Consider the following 20867-nt stretch of genomic DNA (forward strand, 5'->3'; position numbering starts at 1 on the left):
CGTCATGTCGTTACAAAAATTATATCTTAAGTTACTTGAGGAAGAGGAATTAGGGGAAAAGAGGAATTTAAAGGGACACAAACAATTTTCCAATTTTTTTAACTATTGTCGGAAACGTGGATTCTGGATAAGAAACATTAAAAAATGTCTAATTTTTATTTTTATTTCTTATTTTTATAAAGTTACCTTATACCCAAAAGCAAGACTAATTAAAGAAGAGCCATCGGAACAGATACACATCGCCGCTCTGCCGTGCCGATTTTTTTACACGCTTGATCCATTTTCACCGAAGCAAAGCGGAGAGGACATGTGGACGTCTCCTCTCGTCTCCTCTCCTCTCCGCTTTGGTGGAAACCGGGCCTTATCTGCAGCTGCTTGATTTGCTTGCGTTTTTATCCTACTGAACATTCTTACCATATTTTACTTCCTGTATCAAAGTGAATACTTACTTTAGCTGCGGCGATGATAAATCATTGAGTAAGTCATTCAGTCGTAAAGCAACATATATAATTGAAAGATGTATGATTGAATGATGTATGATGACACGGAAATTATGTAGATGATGATGATTGACTTGAAATTCTAGAAGAGTTATTTATAGTAAGGAATTATAAAACACAATTTATTTTGGATTAAAAGAATAGTGCAATATTGTATTACGTATTTTCTACTATTTATTATATGCATAATTTCTACATCGAATATGTTCTTATGGCTAAAATAACCATATCAATTTTTAATTAGTACAATTAAAAAATGTCTAAATGCGCATTTTTTGCCACTAAATTTTTAACCTCATAAATATCATTAGCATCTCCATAATATGTAGTATTTTGTTTATGTAGTATATATGTATATATTTATTTGTATATGTGTATATATATGTATATTTTGTATATATATATATATATATATGTATATTTTGTATATATGTATTTGTATGTATTGTCGCGCGCTAAAAAAATAATCTAGAGAGAAATTAAATTTTTAACACGACGAACTTAAAATAAAATAAAAAAACTAAGTATACTTCAATTAAAGATGATGAAATCAAAAAGATAACAGATTTAAATTAATTTATTGCAAAGTATAAAAAAAAAATTACAATTTTTTAATATTAAAATTATAATAATGAACACACAAACTCGTAATAAAAAAACTAGCAATGGCTATCTAAGGTTAGACTTATTCCTGGCATATGGTTGGAGGTTAAAAAGGTCACTTAGCCGATCATGCTCCGAAGCACCACGTGGCACCGCCCGTAGCACCACCTTGCACCACGTGGTGAGGCTCAAGCAGCCCCTCACGATTTCTGGTGACGTGAATCAAGCGTCGCCGACGCCACAGGGTCGACAACATTAGAACCGGGAACGTTGGGCAAAATGTCTCGCCACGTGGTCACGCCAGAAGCATCCGGCACCGCTCGTGACCGCCTTGCCAAGGAAACCAACAAATCGCACCCTGAACCTCACCGTGGCTGGAGACGAAGGAAAAGAAGGAGCCACTCGCCACAAGCACTTATATACTCATGAGCTAAAGCCTACTCACCTAACCCCCACCAACGGCCCCATATGCAAAATTACACGTCACAAGGTCCGCGCTAATAAACGACAACGCCTAGCAAAAGAAAAGCAATTACGCACCAAAATAAATAAGTAACATTATTTTACTTCTTTTAATATCATATTGCTTGTTAACTATATGTCAATTCTTTATCAACTGTTTGTACACTTCCCTGCCGCTTCTCTTTTTCTACGCCATGTCCTATGCCCAAAGGTTGCCTTGAAGAAATCGCTCTTAGCGATAAGACCGCTTTTGTACATCTTTCTTTGTATGTATAACTTTTTTTGTAATGTTTCTTTGTGGTGTACAATAAAGAGTATTTATCATTAATATTATTAAAATAATATAACATTTTTATTAAATATATTTCTATGTGGTTACGGCAGAAAACCCCCCGTTACCGTGGCTGTTGTGAGAGGTGAGTAAGCGATAATACAGTTCCACTACCACCTTGGAACTTAAAAAGCCGACCGATGGCGGGATAAACATACAACTGCTGGCTTTGAAATATACGGGTACCAGCGTCTTCGGTACGACAAAGCCAGCTGTTATCAACCCGCCTGCCCAGCGTGGTGACTATAGGCAACACATATGAGTTCACTACATTTTTGACGCTAACTTATGGACGCCTATGTCTAGTAGTGGACAGCGATAGGCTGAAGTGATATTTTTATAAACGCACTGTATTCATTACTTATACGCGGTAGTTTGAAGACAGGACGGATAGCTAGTTCGTATAAAACAATGAAATGAAAACAAAATATGACATAAAATATTCGTGCACAGAATAATAGAGGCTTAAAAAGGCTTTATGATATTGTGCAGCCCAATGTTGCGCTCCGTGTTACCGTTAAACGTAATATTTTACAAATAAATAAAATTAATAAGTATTACTTGCACGTACAATATCGAAAACAGTGAGGTGAAATTAACGTTTCCGTGGAATTTGATAGATTTTATACCATTCCTTTTTTGCTTTATTTCATTTAATACGGTTTTGTAACGAATGCGTATGTACGTGTGTATAAACTGTGTATATTGTATATAATAAGAATGAATAATTTTACCTTTACTGTGCACCGACACAAAGAACATTGCAAAAGAAAAAAAAAAAATAGGTGATAAGTAGAGAAGTCAGCCTTACCGCTAAAGAGTTATCTCTTCCAGACAATCTTAGGGTAGAAAATGTATGTATGTATTATGTGTAGTTTATAACTTTGATTACTTCCAAATATAGAAGGTATCGATTTATATTTAATTTATATTTTCGATCGATTTATATTTTAATCTTATCTTTAAATAGAATCTTGTTTATCCTCGATGCTCAGAAGTTTATCGTGCTTAATAAAAACTAAAAAACATAATTTAATGTGTAAAGTGATATTCTTAAGCTAGTTATAAGTTACGGCGAGTTTGTAATAAGACTTAGAGTCTGGACGACTGAAAGTTCTCAGAAGTTGTACACGTTTGCTTGATTCTTCTATCTCGGATACTCAAGGCTGTTGTCAATAATACTTTTATTATTTCCTTAAGGACTTGTACGGCTTAGTTAGAAGGTAGATGTGTGTGATGAGTTTCGTGAGCATAACCAAGTCTAGTATAAAAGTTTAAAAAGTTATCAATACATAGGTATAATAAATGTGTACGGGTCGCTTTCTGCACATTTAAGATATATGAGAACAAATATTATTGGGATCTTTATCAACGCAAATAGCACCTAAAACTATGATTGTCAGAATTTTTGTCGTTTTGTCTGTGCGTTTGTGCACACTAATCTCAGAAACGGCTTATTCGATTAAGACGTGGTTACTAATATATTGTGGGAAGCTTAGCTTGTAAGCACGTTGAACATGTAAAGTCGCTAATCCACGTGGACTAAGTCGCGAGCACAGCTAGTTTGATATATATCGTGATATGATAAATTTGCATACTTACAAAAACGAGAAGTTATAATAAAATCCCTTTACCCATCTGAAATAAAAGGCTACATAGAAATGCGTACTATCAATACTTTACTGTCACAATATCTAAAAAAATATATATTGTTCTGAATTAATTTTATATTTTTAACCGTAACTGTTTGAGTTTTTTAGTTGGGAATTTTTAATATTGATTTGAAAACAAATCTATTGAACAAATATAATAGTATTTTAGAAACATTAATATACTTTCAATTTGCTATCGAGTTCGGTAAATCTCATATTTCCGTCAATACTTAGCTCATTTGTTATTAATCCTAGAGGATGGAAACCGCCAGACGGCGCGATATCTGAGATCAAAGTTGAAACTTCGCCCGTACGTTCTTTCACTGCGTTTAATTGAGAAAACTTAATTTTTAGAACGAATAAGTTTTAAGGGATTAGGTTTTGTGATAGTCTCTATTTATATGACAGCTTATTCAAAATTATGTTCACCTCAAATTTACCTTTAAATAAAGAAAAAAACTGACAAAAATCGCTGTTCAAGATATATAGGTTGTTGTTAAAGTGTGATAAATTTTTAAAATAACATTTCTAGAAAAATATTCCTTATCGATTTGAGGCACAAAATATTATATGTATAATGCCCAGAAATATCATTAAAATTTGTCACATTTCCCTTTACAATAAAGTAGATAATCATATGCTCTATGACGTTTTTATTTATTAGTTTCATCTAAACAAATTATCTTTGATTCATAAGTGTAGATATTTACAACCAAAGTTAAATCTATTTATAATGAAATTAGAACAGTGTGGATGAGTCAAACTTAATAATTTCATGAGGACTCATGAGTTGTTTTATTGGTCCCTCAAAACGTGTGAATTGGGAGTTTGAGATTTACGTAAGTGTCGAATGTGGATAATGTCCAGGCCACATCCAGAGGCTTAAGAGCTCATAATCTTTCAGAGTCTCTTGAAAATAACTTCTATTTTAATCTGAACTAATGTTTAACCTCTATGTAATACATAACCATATATTTACAAAACCATATATTTTACAAAATTATAATAGCATTATTTTTCTTCTTAATGAATACTTCTTGCACTGTTTGCCTCGCTATATGAAACACTTACTCATGACCATGGGTTGACTGGAAGAAATCTCTTTCAGAGATAAGTCCACCTTTGCCATAAAGCTTACTATTATTTTATATTTTATATGTATTTTTGAGTGCAGTAAAGTATATAATAATAGCAACGCTTCAGCCTGTAATATCCCACTACTGGGTATAGGCCTCTTTCCCCATGTAGGAGAAGAATCAGAGCTTAATTCACAATGCTGCTCCAATGCGGGTTGGCGGATATATTCCCTACTATGAGTAACGATCGCTATCAGGTGTACATGATAATAACCGGGACCAATGGCTTATCGTGCTCTCCGAGGCACGGTGGAGAGACCCATAAGGACTGCACAAACACCCAGACCACGGCACACACCTGTATGGCCAATACAATCCATGGCTGTAACCGTTGCGCCAACGCGGCGTACAATATCATATATATATAATATAAAGCAAGGTAGTATAATAACAAAGTATTGATAAAATCTGCTTATTTTTCATTTATTAATTTTATATTTGAACTTAAGTCGAGTAAATAAGTATTATAAAAGAATAAACAACCTGCCAATATTGAAAAAAGGAATAAATACAATACATCAATATTAAAAACATTAAGTAATAAGGGATCGAATTAATGAATACAATTACCAATGAAAGCTCGTTTTAATAATATAGACTATTTTCATTTACTTGTACCTTTATTAACATAGTAATTACAGGAACAAAAACTGTAACATAAAGCGTGTTTCCGATTAAACAGTTCGCCGGCGAGGCAATAACCGGCGCTTTATGATAAACTTAATTAGATAGAACATTCGTTCCCCCGAGCCACTGTACAGATGAGATGCGCCGTCTCTTGAAAACGGGAAAGAAAATAAAGGGAAACAGAAAAAAATCTCTGCCTCCTCGCCTCCATACCTCGGGTGGGTCGGAAGCATGCAACAAGTTCAGCGAGCTAGCGACCGCGGGAAGCGGAATGTTACCGGGTTTCGGCGGTTCTATAAACTCGCATGCTCCAAACGATAAGCTTTTGTTGTTACTTTAATATGATCACTTTTAGTTCGTACGCTTTATTTGTTCTTCTAAATTTTATTTAGATGTTTGTTAGCTTAATAAAAAATTGAAAATACGTAAATTCTGGTTTCACTATCTAAAAAACAAACTTCAAAACAAGAATTTCTTTCTTCTTCAAGTATGAAGAAATTTATTTAATTATACTCTTTATGGCTATAGCTCATTAGAGCCACCCGGCACCTGACCAGCACCGCCTCGCCTCGAGCGGTTAGTATTCTTTCTATGGACTTCTATGGATACGCGCTCAACTACATCAACGCCGTATCGTCACCGACTACCTCGCTTGCAAGCTGTCCACGCACGGACGGCGAGTGGACCACTCGGTGACAACTCGCTGCTCGCACGCTTGTCTTGTGTTGACCGCGAATGATGACGATGCGTCGGCGATACACAACGTCGTCGGAAACACACGTTGCGGTATATCGTCACCGACTACCTCGCTTGCAAGCTGTCCACGCACGGACGGCGAGTGGACCACTCGGTGACAACTCGCTGCTCGCACGCTTGTCTTATGTTGACCGCGAATGATGACGATGCGTCGGCGATACACAACGTCGTCGGAAACACACGTTGCGGTATATGATAGTACGAATAAAAGTTTTCCTCGTAGGCTAACAAATGCCTACGAACGGTCCAATATTCGCCCTCTTTTTTCATTTTGCGTATCCAATAACTTTCTTTTTTTTTTGTTCCGTTTTCTTCTTCATCAAGCGCGTAAGCTATGAGTGCCGAATCACGGTTTGCAAAATTTGACATTACAAGACACCAGTGACAATAGTGACAGACTACTCGAAAAGTGGACCAAACGATGTCCACTCGTTGACCACGCGACGTTCATAAGTAACAATGCGTCGTCCACGTGTACAATCCACGTACGTAACAATGTGTCGTCAATGTGTACGCAACATTTACTTGTTAATATATGTATACAAATATTGAATACATACATACATACATACATACATATACATATACATATACATATATATATACATATATATATATATATATATATATATATGTATATGTATATGTATATATATTCAAAAAGAAATAGAATATATATAGAGAGAGTAAGATATAAAAAAGATTTTAAATACCAATCAAGTAAATAAGTAGTAGTTGGTAGCTGCTTTATGAAAATAAACGTAGAAATATATACGTACCGTTTGCAAACTATGGTGTGAATTACAAACTTAGCGAAAAGCGCATCAAAAGCGACCGCCTGAAGCTTCAATTAGTTCTGTGATCGACCGGATCAAGTCAAACATTGAATGTCAATGACTACGTCTGTTCTTTGGCTCGTGCGTATTTTGAGTTGACTTCATTACAACGGTTTAATTTTATGTGTACAACATATATTTTTAAAAGTTTCATTTAAAGCTTTTTAATAAAACTTTACTAATATTTTTAATTAATTGTCTGATATTTTCAATCCTGGTACGTCTGGATAGTGTACCTTTCTCCTAAGAAATTTTTTGTTTTTCATTACTAAAAGCTGCAAAATCCACATAGAAATTACAGTGCTTACCAAAAATAAACAAACAAACCATTCCTTATTTATAATTTTTACTTATATATCAAATAACAAAATATAGAGACAATAAGTTTTGATTCGTTAAAGTTTTTATTATTATTTAATTTAACAATAGATGCAATTTGCAAATAAATTTAATGAAAAGTAAGTTGAATAACAAAACACATACATAAAATTGGTTACCAATTTAAATGAGTTTATTAGAGTTAAAAGCTATTACGCTCGAACTAGGGTACGAGTACGATAGGGTAGTTTACGTTGCATGTTTCAGTAAAACGAACCGTTATGTTACTCTGGGGGCTCAATTATTTCAAAGTCATGTCAGTAGTCAGTCTTAAGCAATTATGAATTCAGTTTCACATTACTGCCATCGTTTGTAATTGATGCTTTTGAAAGAATTATGTGATGTATTGTAAAATTTTAATATTTTTATTACATAGTGATTTTAGAAGTCAAATATTTACGTATATACTTGTAAATTAACATAATACTGATTCTTTAATGTGTTGAATTCTTCAATAAATTAATTTATTAATAATGATAAATTAAGCTATTAACTTTATTATGTTAGTATATAACGCCGTAGGCTGTTAGCTGAAATGTAGCCCATCAATGAATGGTCATGCCTTTTTACTAAAAGGTCACTGGTTAAACGTAATAAATTCATACTGTTCCTACTCTATCTTTTTAATAACACATATAATGAATAAATTTTAATAATGAATTTTAATAAAATGTTTATATTTATAGTTTACCTAACTTAAGCACTCTATTAGGTTATTAAAACTCATTTGAAAAGATTATGAATTGAATTGTATCATATAAAACAGATGTTATGTTAAACGATGTATAGTTTGTGTCGTTCCTTAACAAACTGCATTAAGTTCCCCACAGATGCCGTGCTATTTTGCCAGTCTCGGGAAAATGAAGCATAATGTCGCCCTGGAGGCCCAATTACATCAAAGCCCACGTAAGTGGGTTTCGTAAGCACTGATGAATTTAGTTGCAAATTGTCTACATCCGAGGCGGACGGAAGCGACCGGTGTCTGTCGCAGAACTTTTGATTGTATCACGTCACTCACGTTGACGGTTCATGTGAAATATTTTATGTAAACGGATTATCAGATTGATATGTGTATCTTCCTAGAATAGAAAATATATCGATAAACAAAATAACATTACCAATTTTTATTATTATTTATAAAACGTTTTAAATACACTGTTCTCTTAAACGTTAACGGAAATTGACAAATTAGGCGACAGTTATTGATGGTACCGTCGCCCATAATCACTAACATCACAATAATAACCTCTAATACGTCGATACCAAAAAAGAGTAAAGGTAGAATAAATGCAAGATAGTAGAAATTGTGGAGGACTTACCTCTTTTGCTCATTGTTGGACAATATGTAAATAGTAGCACACGTTGATGTACTTATAGAGATGAGTAACTTCACTGGGGTAGCTAAATATGACCTTTAGTCTATAAAGCGCTAGAAAAGTAATTGTTTCTTTTTTTTATTACTTTATCATTTTTAAAGTCTGTAGATTGGGAACTAAAAAAAGAGAAGGCGAAGAATATCCTATCACCCGAATAGGTGATGTCTAGGATTCACAAGGTGTGCTCTACGTCGACAACCTGAAGAAGAGCAAAGCGATCACAGCGTTCTATTATGCCAAACTATTGGACATATTTGTAAATTGAGACAAATGAGTTTATCGCCGGCAGAAATATCAGCTTCTAGAAAATGTATTTCTCTAATATGTTAAAGAAATTACTGGGTTAAGTGCATAAAAATAAAAAGAGACTATGTTTAAATTTAAATCACCAGTTTCAAATGTTTGTTATACTTTTGTAGACTAAGTACTTGTTGGACCACTTTCTAATTATGACGTTCTTTTTTTTAAACGCGTTTTTCATTATCGAAATAAGCTGCTTTTGTATATTCGCCAAATTTGTTTTTTTTTTAATTACAGTGATTTTTGAAAGCGTCGATAGGTTATTATAAAATATATATAAAATTATATCAATAAAAAAAATATTAATATAATTAATCTGTCTAAAGCCTCACACAAGTTAACCCTTTTTTTTAATTAAACCTTTATATTATTATCAATACATTATTCACATCTTCAAAGGAATTAATGGTATTATTAGACAAAAAAAATATTGGTACTCTTTGATAGGACACCGTGTCGTAGTTTTAAATCGAATCGTGCAATATTGCTGGCGTGCCGGTCCCTGGCGATTTTCTAGTTGTTTTTCATTTTGAAATGCGTACAGTACGTTAGGATTCTTTTATGAAGCCAATTTCAAATATATACCGTATAACTCTCTGAGGATAGCGGTTCAATAATCAACATAAAATAATGTTTGAAAACTAATAAAATACATACAGATACTACCTAAATATTTTTCTACTGTTCTATTTGAATGGCGATAGTGTGTTCGTGATACTAGCACATTTATAACATTGAATGTGAAGCTCGAGTTTATGGGTGCTTTTTGAATATAAGGCAAACTTGTTAACAAAGACTTTAACTACGTAAATATATGAGTAACTTATCGCAAAACGTATTTATGTATGTAGGTATGTAGGAAATAATAAATAGCTAGTCATTTGAAATTAGTACTTCAATCATGTATTAAAATGATAGTGTAGAGGGTATGTAGATAAATATAGATGCAGCTCAGAAACCCCACCGCGCTATCAGATGAAACACGAATATTCTCCTCCGATATTCAACGGTGAAATGTTTTCGTTTCGATATGAGTGTTTCTGTGCATTTGTCGTGTATCTGTTTCCACGTCGGATGCTGTTCAATTGCACGTGAGAATGTACTCACGCGAACGGACTTTACACTGTATTTTGTATATTTAATATACTTTTTAAGAAGAGCGTACTTGTTGTGCTGTCGTTTTCAGGTTTTTGATTTTGAAATACTGATTTTAACGATTTTAACTCTATACAAATAAATGAAATAATATTTAGTGTTTAAAATTATTTTTTTTACAACAAGCATTAAGGTTGTAGTAAAGTTCTACAAAAAAAGATAATAATTTAAATAACATGTAATTATCTTAACACAACACTTCGTCCTTATGTTCCTAAAATAAAAGTTAAAAAAATGTTAATATTTTACAGTACATTATAAAATATAAGATATATTCCTGATAGAACGGCGGCGGCGACGAAGTGTGGGATATTGAATTATTGGTGGTTTTTGCATTTTTCCGGACGAGAGACAAAAAGGCGTGCCGGCGCCCAGCGGACACTGAATCAATTACGTTACGGGTGAGGTGGCGGCGAGCCGTAATTCGATCCGTCGGCAAATGTTGATTTGACCGCGGGTCACATCTAGCTAGACCGACCGATACACTGATCCATTTTCGCCATTAGCAGTTTGTTAAACCGCTGCCCTAATTAAACTGCGGCCCGTACTCGCCTCGATCACGAGGGACCGGGCTCGACCGACACGTACGTTTCATTAATGGCACGATGAACTTACGGTATCAGCGATATACCTAAGCATTATACCATTGTGTACCGATGACAGTAATCTCTTCGATGCTGCCTGCGGCGAGAGTCGGGCAACAGATTTTAGGCGAGTGGTAAAGCGGATTATCGAAATTAACCTCTTCAACGGCTCTAATGATTGACTCTTCTTCCACTCGAATGCTAGGGGTGCTCTCGTGAGACGCTGCGTACCGGCTCGGGCTAATAATACTCGTTACGATATCGTTACGTTTTACCTTCGATGAATGTTGGAGAATGTTCGATAGTTAATTGATTATTTTATTCCTTTATCTCCGCTCCGCTTATTGAAACGTGATGAAATTATTACTTTTTACAAATTAATATATATTACTTGAAACGTTTTTGATGTTTAAATTATTGGGAGTTTTTGTTATCGTTTTTTTATTATTGTATCATAAACTATATTGTGTGTTACGATCATACAGAGTATGTGGTATTGACAAAGACTGTCGTTGTGAGCTAATCTGGCTAAGGCAAGGGACACAATAGGCTTTATTAACATGCATACATATTGGCGTTCGATACATATTGGCGTCGGTACGTACTTGAGGCTGCACTAAGATCACCTCTCTTACACTCTTCACTATAAAGGTTATATTGGTGTAATTTAAGTTACGGCTAGACGGTCATAACAAATGTGTAACGCCGCTTTCCCGTCCCCGAAACGAGGTTCAGAGGGAAGTAATCTCACTGAACGAGAAAGTTTTTACTATACGTTTGATACTTGGCGGTTGATACTTTAGACTAGTTTAGACGTATTATCACTTTGGTTTATTATATTTGCCTTGGGTCTGAATACTTTTTAATCTGAATACTGGGTTATTGAATAAGTTTTTAAATTACTTGAAAGTTTGTTTAATAAGTGCAACAATATGATTTTTTTTTATCTTTAAGGATGTGATTGTTATTGCCTGGATCTATGCATTGTGTACGGGTTAACGCTCATTAAGCAATATTATTGTCTTGTAAATTAATAACCTCCTTAATTTAGCTTATTTATTACGAAATTGTTATTTGACTGATACAGATTTCTAATGAAATTGTTATTTGTTTGCTACGAATGACGTCTGTATTTCTGCTTTTATATACTCAAAATAATCTTAATAAACTTAGTGTTGGATCGACTTTCATTGGTTTTTTCTCCCTCATAATTATGTCATCTCTCACTCAACCATAGACCATACCACATTGTATGATTTTTTTTTCAATATTATGTATTTCCATATGGCTTTAATTTTTGTTTAATAATACAAACATGTCTTTTTAACTGACTCCAAAGAAGGAGATTCTCAGTTCGATACAATTTTTTATGTATGTTAATAATCATAAGTTTTTACTAGGTGTACTGATTTTATTTATTTATTATTTATTTAACAATTCTATAACGATTCTTTAAAGATTCTATTCTCTGTTGAAAGCTAGTACTTGTCTTGTGGTCCCATTTAACTTGACCTAGTGGTCGCCCAGTGATCGAAATATGACCATAAATAATTTAAATTCTAAGTTTGAACATTATTAAGATTCTGTTGTCAAAGACTATACTTCTAAAATAATAAACAAATTACTATATATGCGTGTATGTGTCAAATACATGGTAATGTGTGTAATTTTTTTATTGACTTAATGTATTTTTTATGTATAATTAAAAAAAAAAATATTAGCATTCTGCACTCCTTCTCTATATAAACTATAAGTGTGGGAAATTTCATACTCTTCCGTCCGCGAAATTTTCACAAAGGGGGTACAAAGTTTTTGCTTCACGTATTAATATATTAAATATGTTTAATGACTATATACTTACGTCGTATTACTTGTTGATACAATTTCTTTCAAGTCAGTTCTTTTTCGTTTGCGAACAAACACAATTATTTAAATACTGAATAGGTCGTTGGAGTACTATTGTTTTAAAATGTCTATCCAGTATTTATTTTCAATGCATTATTACCCATTATAATGAAACAACTTTTCGGATCTTATCCCGTTTTGTTAGGTTTTGCGTTACGTTTATGTACATGCCCGACGTTTTGTATACGTTGCTGTAACCATGATCACGGGAGGAATTTGAATTATTACAGTTTGTCTAAATTTAATCATTTACTATTTCACTTTTCTCATCTTAATAGTTTCGATAAAGAAACAACTTTTCAAGTCATTTCTGTTCCCGTTTATTTTTTTTAAATTACGATGAAGATGTTTCTTATGGTAGCCGTTAGAAACTTAAATCTATAGTATGTCGGTATATCTATACTAGCGTTAAGCCTGCATTTTGAAATACAATCTGTGTTTTAGTGTAGTGTGCAACAAACCATTAAATAAATTAATAGATACATATATATGCCACCAGGTCACGTCAAGGTTTAATTTTATGGATACCAAGTCTTTGAATCACTCCCTTAGGATCTGGATCATTAAGTGAGTAAATGGTTAATGAAAATAGAATGAGCACTAAACATCGGAGTGGAATTTAGCCAGTCACCTAGCCGTCGTTAAATGTTGTTATCGTTGCGATTAAGTAACAAAACAAGTCAGCCGAGGGCAAGCGGGGGTGCAGGGAGGGGCGCAACGCGAATAATAATCTCAGTTTACGACGGGAGGCGAGTGAATCAATAAAAACACTAATAATGCACAGGCGTAATCCGGCTCCTGCAACGCGATTACCGGCCCTAACGAGCTCGTAAAGGCGGATCACCAATGCACGGCTTAGCGCCGAAACTTAAACGGTGCGCCGCGGGGTAGAACGCCATTGCTGATACGATGCCATCGATACATCGCGATCTTAATTGCGAACTACAAAATTATTTCAAATCGACAAATTCATTGCAGAAGGAAGGTAAATATAGAACTAGTAAGCGTGGAGTGTATCTAAACATGCTTATCACTTCAGCCTATCGCAATCCACTGCTGGATATAGGCCTCCCCAAGCTCGCGCCAAAAATGGCGCGAACTCATGTGTTTTTCCCATAGTCACCACGCTGGGCAGGCGGGTTGGTGATAGCAGGGCTGGCTTTGTCGCACCGAAGACGCTGGTGCCCGTCTTTGGTCTGTGTATTTGAAAGCTAGCAGTTGGATGGTTATCCCGCCATCGGTCGGCATTTTAAGTTCCAAAGTTGTAGTGGAACTGAGTTATCCCTTAGTCGCCTCGTATGACACCCACGGGAAGATAGGGGGTGGCTATATTCTTTACTGCCGTAACCACACAGCAGAACATGCTTATAATCTTTTGAATTGTACCAGTGGGTGTCAGGGAACACTAATCGTTAGTTCCATTAACTTGTTTGCCTACTTGCCTTAAAGAAATAAACAAAATTTTGTTGCTAAAATATAATAACATATTAGGTACATTGTGAACTTGTGGAGGCCTATGTCCAGCAGTGGACTGTGATAGACTGAGTGAGGAACGAAAAATAATCAATCTATAATATAAAAATGAGTCGCTGAATGTGTTGCTAAGCGCAAAACTCGAGAACGGTTGGACCGATTTCGCTAATTCTTTTTTAAAAATATTCCTTGAAGTACGAGGATGGTTCTTACGGAGAGAAAAATTCTAAAAAAAAAAATTAAATTTCCTGAAAAAGTCTAAAAACAACACTTTTCTATACTCCCATACAAAAGATTTGTGATAATACTTAAAAGTCAATTTGAACTTTAATACCATACGATAAAGTTTGTGTTAGGCGATACGAAGTTCGCCGGGTCAGCTAGTATTATATAGAAATCCATCGATAGAAGAACATATGCCGAGAAACTAGATATGAATCTTACCGGATAAGATGAATGCGTTTTGCATTAGCGGGGCACCCTTTTTTATTAAGACGCCATTTTGAGGAAGTTAAATTAAAAAATATGGGCTCACGCCTAAAAAAAAAGGACAGAAAACATTCACTAACGATTATCGTTTAACGAAATCGAAAAAATATTTCAAACCCGACCGAATATTCATTCAGAACAGAGAAATTAATTTTACGTGATCACATATTGAATGAAATAAAATGATTGAAAACGAATGACATTTACTTTGAGGTTTGAAAACAAAGTCTGCGCGTGCGACAGAACGCATCATGGAGATATTTGTTAACTGACTTATTGTGATTCTATGCAATGTCATCAAAAAAAAAAAAAACCCAAATATTAGTCTTAACCAAAATTATATAAAAATTGTTGAAATGAAATGCCAATTAAGTAAGGTTTAGAATTTCTTTTAAAGATACCAAAAATATATATTTATAGGACCTCCTGGGACACTTCAAAGTGTTCACACAACGACAATATTAATAATACAAACGTAATTGGGCATATGTATACCAAAAGGACCATGAGAAAATGGATACAAAACCTTAGTATCAGTATATACCTACTGATACTAACGTTTTTTATTCATTTTCTTATGTTCACTAATTTATTATTTTATTTCATGTATCGAGTAACTCAATAAATCATAGTGTTCATTTTATAAATTAGTGTGAAAAAGAAACAATATTAAAAGAGCTATGTCTCATTCGTGTCTTATCGTAAGAACCCTAAAACGGCACTGGCACCATTATTCTCAATTTGCGCCAAGTTCAAGGAAGCGCGGACGACAGACGCGGCGGGTGTCCCCCTTGATTAAAACCTGGGAAGAAGCGACAATTTGTGTGCTATCTTACACCTCCGGCTATACAGGATTGCTCTTGAGCTCGCCCGAGTATAATCAACTCTCATATGTTTTCGTTTCTCTTATGTATAGGTGTCGTGATTGGAGGATTCTCAATGTTTTTTGTTTTTGTACTTCTGTCCTACAAATGTGTTTTGGATATATTTTGATAGTGTATAAAATTGTTTTATTACAATTTCATTTCTGCGTTCATATTAATCCTACATGAATTTAATGTCGAGCGTATCCAAATAAATACATGTTTTATCATTATTTTAATTGACAAATATTAGGAATTTTTTAATTGTAAACTTTTCTTAAAATTTATTCCAATAAGTATACAAAAGAAAATTGCACCCAAACATAGATCTGCCGAGTTCAGTCTTTACCTTCGCAAGCTTAAAACGTCTAGGGAACGTAGCTTGTATGTAACTTGAATTTTATATTCGCGGTTCAATCATTCACAACTAAAAAGTCACGGTTGTTACCAATTCAGCGAAGCATACGACGTAATCCGTAGCGAAGCGAGTAAACAAATTACGGGGCGGGTCGAGACGGGGCCGGCCGACGACGTGCCGGCGTCCGCTATTAATTTTAATTCCAGGACAAGACGTAGATCGCCGGAGATGGGCGAGAAGCACGCGCGAAACACTACAGATGCAAAGTTATTGAATACAGTCATAGAAAGTATTTCAATAAAATAATCTACTGATTGAGAATCGAGCGACTTTTTTATGTATTGGAAACATAAAGAAAATTTTCATATTCCGTTATTTAAATTCTTATGTCAAATTAGTCCACATTATATTACGAAGGATAAGCTAGTATCGATGAATTGATCGTATTTGTACGAATATTTCTTTCCTCTTTGGATGTCTGGCCTTGTGGGTCTGTCCACCGTGCCTCAGAGAGCACGTTAAGCCGTCGAACTCGGCTTTTATCATACATACCTATAGCTATCGTCACTCATAGTAGAGAACAAGTCGAGCAGCGTGGTGGATGAACCCTCAATTCTTCTCCAAAATGGAGAAAGAGGCCTATGCCGAGCAGTGGGATGTTAAAGGCTAAATTCTATGCGAAAAATGAAAAATATGCACTTAGGTACTAGCCGGAATATATAAAGATGCAGTAAAACATATAGGTAGATGTAAAATGCTAAAAAGTACCAATCCGAATCAAATTAATGTCAAGATACTCGTATTGTATGTCATCTATTTAGCAATTTTTGAATAAACAAAGGTTATACGATTGCTAATCAGAAAATCAGTCACAACCTAATTATATAAATAATTAAATAAATATCACGTTGATACATGACACGGTCGTCTGTTCCCTAGGGTAAGCAACTTAATGTCTGTGTTATAGGAAACAGCCGACTGTTATAGCTACATTTTTTGACAAACATACAAAGAAATTATATGTATATAAATATAATATAAACACAAAGATTACATCCAGATTCAGGCGCGAATCGAACCCGCAACCCGCGGAGGAGAAATCAGGGCCACAACAAACTGTGCCAAAGGGCTAGTCTATAAATATGATATAGGGTAAAACCGGGATAGATGCCGCAGTGGGATAGATGCCTTATATTCTAAAAACCTAACATTCCGAACTCACGACTAAAAATTAATCGCATAAGTAGGAGCCGAAGTCACCCAGTACCTCAGATATCCACAGATATTCGTGTGGCAAGTAAGCGTTTCGCTCGTGTGTGTAATTGTATCCATGGCGAAACTTACGAACACGTCAAAGTTTTAAAGGTTAGTATTTAAAGTTGTATAATTTTATAAATAGTAATAAATTCCGTTATATTTTTTATTACGTCAATATACTGGTTCATTGAGTCTGCATCTAGGTGTAGATAGATGCTATTTTGTTTATAATTTATTTAAAAAATACGTGGGAATCTATCCCTATCACAAAGGATAGTTGCCCTGATTTTTCGAGGTAAAGATTTATCTGTCCCTGCATACATCATATATGGGAGTAAGTTTATATTTTTAAAACATTTTTAGTGTCTGTTATATTTTTTATGTATTTACGTAAATTTATGTTTGGATATTTTACTGATTCTAGCAGAACTATGCTACGAAAATATAAAAGAAAGGAAGGAATGCGAGCTCGAGTATGTTCTTGGACTACAGAAAACCTTCAGTCAGCTTTCGATGAGAAAGTATGATTGTGCAATTTGCATGTTGACACTTAATATGAATATTTTATACACACTATATATATATATATATATATATATATATATATATATATATATACATATAATGTTGAAACTTTAGAATTTATATTTTAGCTAAACAGCGCTTTAAAAATTTAATTAGGTATAGTAATTTGTGTGATATTAAAATTATATTCTAATTATTACAATTAAAAGGTTTAAAAAACCACAAAATGTTTTTCATTACTATGGACCATGTTTCTTGAAGACAATTGGTGTTTTAAGAGTAGAACTACTTAACATTTGGTTTGGACTTTTCGTTTATGCAGTATAAAAGGGCATCATCTATTCTACTCAGTATTTTCATGGTGGGGCAACTATCCATATAGGTAGGCAGCCATCCTCAAAAAAAAAAGGTTTTACGAAAAGCTAATTTCTGCTAAATCTGCATTGGTTAGGTTAAAAAAATAGTAATAATTCAACACAAAGGATTGAGCTAGCTACATTAATAAAAATTATTCGTATAAAAATCATACTTTTAAAATTGGGTGGCCATTTCAAAAAGTGAGGCATCTATCCCGGTTTTATCATAACAATCGATATACAAAGTTTTGCTAGTGAGAATACGTTCTATAATTGGAAAATTTCGTTCTTCGCAGTTCACATCAGATGTTCAGAAACATAATTGATTCCAAGTTAATATTAATTAGTCGAACATAATTAGGAGCGGTACGGTTAAGCGTCAATGTAACGGTGTCGGCGAGTGCGACGCGTGACTACTCCTAACGTGTTTATTGTATCAGTGCCGGGCCTCATCAAAATGCAAATAAGACTCTGCCGCGGCGCCGGACAGTTGTCCGCGTTATATTGAGTTATGTACCCGTTACGGACCGATTGTCTGAGGGTTGAGTGTGAAATTCATACTTGATTTATTGCATGGTATACATTGAAATTTTATTTGATTCTTGAAGGCATATTAAATAGCTTTGTTTCAAGTGATAAAACACTCATTATATTCTTAATTGAATTACATAAAAATAAAATATTTTAAGTTATTATGAATTTAAAAAATTATTCACTTGGCTATGACTAATACTTTAGTTTCTTTTTGTACTGAAATTTGCCAGCCTAAGTTGTAGAAATTTAGAGATTATATCTAAGAGTTTTCCAAAATGTAGGTACTATGAAAGTGATATCCAAATTAAGTTGAAGAACTGTGACCGTTAGAATGTTTGGCAGTCGACTCGGTGTTCAGCATCGAGCGGTTAATAAGCTCCAAGCGGTGCTCGGATTTCGGTCGTTAGAGCGTAATTGTCGACACCTAATTAGTCCTACCCCGACGCCAGGCGTCTCCGGTGACTATCACGTATGACCCACGATATTTAATGCTTGCATCGAGCGGTCGCGCTCGCTACATTCTTCAACTAATTGTAATATGTTGAATGAACTTGCTTCAACATGCTTCGTTAGATAGACGATGTCTTTTGGCGCTTTAAATTCGATTTTTGGGAGATTAGAAAGGAGGAAACGATATGAAAGGAGAAACGATACGAGGCCTGTGGTATGAAAAAAAGGCAGCAAAAATCGTTTGTAATGGTAACCTCCATTCAAGGTGACCGCGCAACGTTCTTGGGAAAATTGGAATATATATATTTAAAGGTCACGGTAATCGTTACGCTCCAGCCGCGTGTCGGAGCTGACACACACACAGAGACACACACACACACACACACACACACACACGCACAGAGAGAGACACACACACACACACACAGGGAGTGAGAGAGAGAGAGACACACACTATGTTGACTTGTGTACCGTTTTTTGTCACAATTAAACCTTCCATAACTTATTTTAAAGTTGATGGTGGCCCGCTTTTAAACTACACTTCAATCGCATATTATCCACTTGTATAAAGACGAATCGAATTAAAATATTCGTTTAATATTCAGACTTTGACAATCACAGTACTGCTGCGTACTAATATTAAGGAAATTTTTGTTTAGGTATGGAGGCTATCATGTCGGAGTTCTTCAATGATACGACGACAGCTTTCTACATCATCCTTATCGTTTGGATCGCCGACCAGTACGACGCGATCTGCTGCCACACGGCCATTGCTAAGAGACATTGGTTAAGGTAAGTAATTTACAATTATTAAAATTTTGGTAAACATACTCATGACTTTGTTTGCTTCAAAAAACTTAATGATTAACATTTAGCTAGAAATTTATATAGCGAAAGAGTCAAGAGTTAAATAACTTTTAAATGTATCCATAACGTAATATGTTAAGGACCTAACGTTTTGCTCTATTGAAACGTCTCGCTTGGTTGCAATTTTATTTTATTTTAATTTATTATCAAATTAGTTTCGCTAACAAAGAAACGATATATAACATTGCATGCGATTCGAATTACTGTCGGACGAAACACAAATGGATTTTAAAGGGTGACATTTGCGTTTTAACCTTCAAAATGGCAACCCAATTAGTGTCGCCGCTGGTACGGCTCTAGTTTATTGAAAAGTACTCTGGTTCGCTTAGTTTATTAATTAGCATATTGATACGGCAACCGGTATCATTGGCATTTGTGCGATAGACTTCGACGTACAAAATCTTTGGTTTTACGCCCAATAACGAAATTGTGACGTATAATTATATCCTGCCTGTTATATCCCACTGCTGGGTATAGGCCTCTTTCCCCATGTAGGAAAAGGATCAGTTCTTAATCCACTATGAGTAACGATCGCTATTGGGTGTACATGATAATAACCAGGATCGACGGCTTAGCGTGCTTTCTGAAGCTCGGTGGGGAGACCCACAAGGACTGCACCAACGCCCAGACTGCGGCAAACATCTGCATGGCTAACACAAATGTTCATTATGTGCGAGGATCGAACCCGTAACCGCCAGCGGAACAGCCACAAACTAGTCTTGTGACCATTGCGCCAACGCGTCGACATAATAACTACCTAGCTATTCATTAGTACTCTTTTTGTTTCGTGCGCGGATGCAGTATATCGGCGTGGATGATTTAGCGTTGGATTTTCAGTGATGTTTTGTTTAGTGAGAGTACGTGTTTGATGTGAATTAATTTTGTAATACAAGTTGTTGTATACATATATTATTAGAGTATACAAATGTAATATGAGGTTTCGTATTTGCACCTAATAATTAGTTTTGCATCGAATTAGAATAATTTGAAGCAAAGTTGGTTAGAGCCGAAATAATTCCGTGATTATAACCGCAAACGAATTAGACGTTCGACTTTAGGGATTTATCGACATATGCGTTGACTGTTTCCGTACA

At 34.7% G+C, this 20867-nt stretch overlaps 1 protein-coding gene across 1 annotated transcript in view; it reads left to right on the top strand.

Annotated features, from left to right (window-relative positions):
• LOC123661481 (membralin) overlaps positions 1-20867 on the top strand; it is a 108571-nt gene that overhangs the window by 35807 nt on the left and 51897 nt on the right. Inside the window, exon 8 of the mRNA XM_045596436.1 lies at positions 19566-19698. Coding sequence (XP_045452392.1) covers positions 19566-19698 — 133 coding nt within the window. The remainder of the gene's footprint in view (positions 1-19565; positions 19699-20867) is intronic.

This window comes from Melitaea cinxia, chromosome 17 (assembly GCF_905220565.1).
Source record: "Melitaea cinxia chromosome 17, ilMelCinx1.1, whole genome shotgun sequence".
NCBI classification, from domain to species: domain Eukaryota; kingdom Metazoa; phylum Arthropoda; class Insecta; order Lepidoptera; family Nymphalidae; genus Melitaea; species Melitaea cinxia.